The 4,554-nt window shown below is 37.0% G+C and overlaps 2 protein-coding genes across 2 annotated transcripts in view; both read right to left on the reverse strand.

Annotated features, from left to right (window-relative positions):
• The window catches only part of LOC116015070 (CO(2)-response secreted protease-like), a 5,259-nt gene extending 4,943 nt beyond the window's left edge, over positions 1–316 (reverse strand). The window contains exon 1 of the mRNA XM_031255073.1: positions 98–316. Coding sequence (XP_031110933.1) covers positions 98–199 — 102 coding nt within the window. The 5' untranslated portion in view covers positions 200–316. The remainder of the gene's footprint in view (positions 1–97) is intronic.
• Positions 317–1,550: 1,234 nt separating this feature from the next.
• Positions 1,551–4,554, reverse strand: LOC116014844 (probable protein arginine N-methyltransferase 3). The gene is made up of 7 exons (XM_031254801.1): positions 4,227–4,554; positions 3,382–3,942; positions 3,151–3,248; positions 2,923–3,001; positions 2,556–2,795; positions 2,308–2,475; positions 1,551–2,194 (listed from the first exon to the last, which is right to left on the reverse strand). The coding sequence occupies exons 1-7, from the start codon at positions 4,518–4,520 to the stop codon at positions 1,736–1,738; spliced, it is 1,899 nt and encodes a 632-aa protein (XP_031110661.1). The 5' UTR covers positions 4,521–4,554; the 3' UTR covers positions 1,551–1,735.

The following is a 4,554-nucleotide window of genomic DNA, read 5'->3' on the forward strand; positions in this document are numbered from 1 at the left end:
TTTTTTCCCCCCCAAAAAAAAAAAAAAAAAAAAAAAAAAACACCAGACGGGTGCTAATCGACACTTTAGAAATGCACTTGAACTTATATTAAATTACCTTGGGAGGCAGGGTTAGGGCCATGCAGCTAGTTGTAGATGAGATGAGGAAGGTGACCAAAAGGGTGCAGGGAAAGAAACAAGAAGCCATTGATGAATGCATGATGGATGTATAGGTAAGCTAATCCAATGATCTTCTGTGTTATATAAGGCTAAAGCTAGCTAGCTATCTAGCAGGTATGGGACTGGGAGAATGGTGGCATGATACTTGCATGGGCAGCTTGGAATCACTCACCTGGTATAAAGCCACATGCTGAAGTAGTAAACAAGCAAAGCACTAATAATTGTTTAATTGATTAAATTAATTAGTGTGTGTATAATAAGGTTCTGATATGCAAAATCAAATGGATGTTAATGTTGGTATTAATAGGACTCAATGTGGATTGCTAGTGTAAACAATACTAGAAAGATCACATTCGTCATTCGTCAAGTTCAATTAATCGATAAAGTGTTAGCAAGAATCGATCGAGTTCTATATTATCTCATGCAATAAATTTTTATTTGTTTTTTTTAATGCTAATGATTGATTTAGACTTTAAGCAAAGAGATTTCACATTCTTGAGTTAGAATTAAATAATAGAAATTCAAAAGCTAAAAATGGTATTAAAATTATTAATTAAAAAAAAAAAAAAAAAAAGAAAAAAAAAGAGGCATCGAATACATGCCAATTGCCAACTGTATACACCAGCTAGTGTGTATTATTGTTTTCCCCTCTCTTTTGTCTAATTGAAGTGTCATTAAATTTTTAAAAATGCACATGTGCCGTTGAATGATTGAATAGAATTGAAATGAATTTATGTGTGACTAAATGAATAGATTGGCTCTTCAAAAAAAGAATAAAAAATGAATAGATTGGAATAAACTTGTGTTGGAGAGCTATTTAGCCTAGAGTGACAATGTCACCTAGTTTATATTTAAGAGAATTAATTTTTGTATTGATTGAATGATCTACCTGGTTCAAATTTGGAGCATGATATACTATTTTGACCTTATGCAACAGATTCAACCGATAGTTTTGACAAGAATCAAATTCGTGATATTGATCATAGATTATATTGAAATTGTGGTCTCAAAAAATAGACTTGTGTGTTATTAAATTATGAAAATATAAAATATAAAAAATATATGATTTAAAATTTCAATAATACTAACTATGATTTAAATTATTACTTGCTTTCTAAAGTGAATACTTTTTCATTCTATATAAAATAGAGAAATGTCATTAGATGAATCAAGGGAATAAATGCCAATGTCATATCATATAGATTTGGCTCCCATTTCCAGTATCTTTTCATATTCTCCTTAAAAACCAGATTGGGCATCTTATCCCTTTGATATTGTATGTTGAGGTTTGCTTTTGCTTTACTCTATTCCTTTTCCTGGTTTTCTTTGGCATCTAAAATTATAAGTCAATGAATCATGGTATAAAACACACACCCACAGAGAGACAGAGATTGTATCTAATGAATCAATAAATAAAAGGTTCAAAATATGGTCAACATGGACCTATTAAATAGAATGGCAGTAATCCAACAATAAACCTCAAGCCAGTTTGCCCATTTACCCAGTACACAGCCCGAGTAGTGCTGTGGGTTTCCCTCTAACTGCCCTTTTCAGTTCTTGGCTTTAGACTCATTCATTATAGATTAAACAGTTGACCTGGCCAACTTCGTTTTCTCCCATCGGGACCAACTGCTGTAACCTCCACGGAGATGTCAATTTTCCGATGCTGAATGCCACGCGCAATGCTTATGCGTGACTGCATTCGCACAGCAGGGCAGGCATCGGTACCTACTGCTTCTGACTTGTCGCAGCCTGATGACCTTCCTGAAGACATTGCAACTGGTTCTCGGAAGGTCAGTATGGTCTGTGACCAGTGGGTTTTCGGCTGGTATGGGGATGTTGACAAATTAGTTGGCATTTCCTTACAGAACCTTCCAGAAAATCCAGTCTCAAACCACAAGACTAGTCCATAGCACCAAGTAGTCTTAGGCTTGGACTCTGGGGTGCTGTCAAGGGAACCTCCATTCTTTGGCTCCAATTCAACTATAGCTGTGAAATCCATCTCCTCGGTCTTCATAGTAACCAGATCAAATGCCTGGGAGAGACATGCTAAAGTTATAATGCTATGCATCAAAAAAGTATACTAGAAGGAAAGGATATGAAACCTCCTTCAAGCAAAAAGTCAATAGACCACGCCAAAAGACAAACCTGAAGGACTGCCGTACTGGTGACTACATCAGAACTATCAACAATATCAACAATAGGAAAACGAGAAGCCTCTTCAGCTAGCTCCTTGCCAATACAAGACATGTTAAATCCATACACATTATCCCAGAATGTAATGCCGGTACCACCTCTTCCAAATCCTGCAACAAACTGTTCAAGAATTATGGTAACAGGCAGGGAAAAAAGTAGTTACCTCTAAACAGAATAGAATATGAGCACTAGAGACTCACCATTGTAGCTGTATCTGGTAGAATTGCACCACCAGGTTTCAACCATTTATCCCGTGCCAAAAGCACAGAGCTTAGCATTGACTCGTAAAGAAGGCAATAGCCCATCCATTCGCTTATCAACACATCAACACTGTTCGGCTGAATATTTCTGGTACCATCAAGCTCTTCAACCATCCCTTGAACGACTTCAATTACCCCAGTGAGACTATTATTCCACAAAAGGCCATTTTCTTTAGCAATCTGCACAAATTCAAATCCCATAAAAAGCAGTTATAGCATGATTTGAATGAAACTGGTGCAGTGGCAATAAAAGCAAATGAAAACACACAAGGGAAAGACTGAGAGGCAGAGAACAAACAAGTCCAACCTGTGTTGCAACTCCAGCCATCTTTTCGCTAGCTTCAACTGCCATTACCCTTGATGCTCCAGCTTGTGCTGCAAAGAGACTAGCAAAAGCCAGAAATCAAAACCCATTTTTATCCCTAGAGTAGAGAGCCAATATGTATGTATAATAACAGTATTGAAAGTTAATTAGGAAAAATAAATAAATAAAAAATAATAATAATAATAAAGCGAATAGGAAACGCCTATTCACCTCAGTATGCCAGTTCCACAACCTACATCCATAACAGTGCTACCCCTAAAAAGAGAAGGATTTTCCACAATTGCTCTCCGATAAGCATCTGTTCTTTCCTGCAAAAAAATACAAATAAAATAAAATAAAACCACATTCACAAACCAAACTATGGATAGAGTTAAATTCTTTTTAGCATTTCCTTCTACCAAAAGTTGCATAAAATGAAATTTATTTTTCTACAAAATTTACCTTGTCACTGATCATCTCCCTGTGGATGCCAAAGGAACTATATGAACCAAAATAATTCTTATTTACGTTCTTTATTTTCTGTTTTGCAATATCTGAAAAATAATTAGTCTGCTCCTCATCCTCTGCCTTTCTATGAAGTGCAAGATTACAGTCATTAGCATCAACAGCTTTTACTTTAGAATTGCCCAAAGAATTTCCATTACTGCAACTTCCACCAGCGGTAGATGCAACCACCTTCTTTCCTCCATTCTCACAACAGGCTCTGAGCCCAGATTCATCCTCTTCCAATGCCGGTTCATAATCATCAATTTTAATACGTTCAAAACTACTAAGTTCCCTTGCCAGCTCATTGTTATCAACTGACATAGTATCATCTTCACCTTCATCGTCTTCAACAAAACTGTACAAGAGTGCATCCTCCTGCAAGAAAGGCTTCAAATACTTGTCCTCCTCCCATGGCAGGGCATTATTTTCATATTGGATCATTTCATGTAAATGGTTCTGCAAATCTTGCTTTGACTTACATGTGATCCGACAACTCCAACATCTATTTTCAGCAACCTATCAAAGAGAAAGCATAGTAGCCATCCATTAATTACTCATCCAATACATGCAAAGCCACAAGAACCAAAGCCTAGGTTTGTAATAGTTGACCGGCTCAAACAATAACGCCAAAAGGCCACCAAAAAGTGAATTGAACTTGTAACCTTGTGGTTACCAAATCGTCACCAAAAATCAATGCATATAGATTTTGAACTTCATAAAATTAAAGTGAAACGAATGTAAGAGATAAGTAAGGATTATATATTAGAGGGAAATTGTATATTTGTATCCATTATACGCACCTCAGACCTAATGTAGTTGATGAGCTTGAAGCAGCCGTAGAAATCCAAATGAAGATCATTCTTGATTTTCTCGAAATCGAAGTGATGAGAGGAAGCGCAGTGCTGAAACAGAGCTGGGCCGGAGCTTTGCCGAGAATCGCAGAACAAGCAAGCCAATTCTGAGTTCACTATGTTGTCTTCTTCGTCGGCTTCCCAATCGTCCCAGTTCTGGTCTTCTTCGTCCACAACATCTATTCCATTTTCCATCTCCATATCTGAGCTCTGCGAAGCATTCTCGTGGTCGAGTGTTGCCATTTGGAGTTGGGAAACAGAGTAAGCTACCAGACTG

Source organism: Ipomoea triloba, chromosome 4 (genome assembly GCF_003576645.1).
Source record: "Ipomoea triloba cultivar NCNSP0323 chromosome 4, ASM357664v1".
Classification (NCBI taxonomy): Eukaryota; Viridiplantae; Streptophyta; class Magnoliopsida; order Solanales; family Convolvulaceae; genus Ipomoea; species Ipomoea triloba.

Bases quoted from the DNA above. Each gene is read 5' to 3' on its own strand.
- LOC116014844 (XM_031254801.1), bottom strand. From the start codon at position 4,520: ATGGCAACACTCGACCACGAGAATGCTTCGCAGAGCTCAGATATGGAG. The intron at 3,249-3,381 runs GTAAATTTTGTA...ATTTTTTTGCAG, and splicing joins GGGAGATGATCAGTGACAAG to GAAAGAACAGATGCTTATCG. The intron at 2,476-2,555 runs GTGAGTCTCTAG...ATTCTTGAACAG, and splicing joins TACCAGATACAGCTACAATG to TTTGTTGCAGGATTTGGAAG.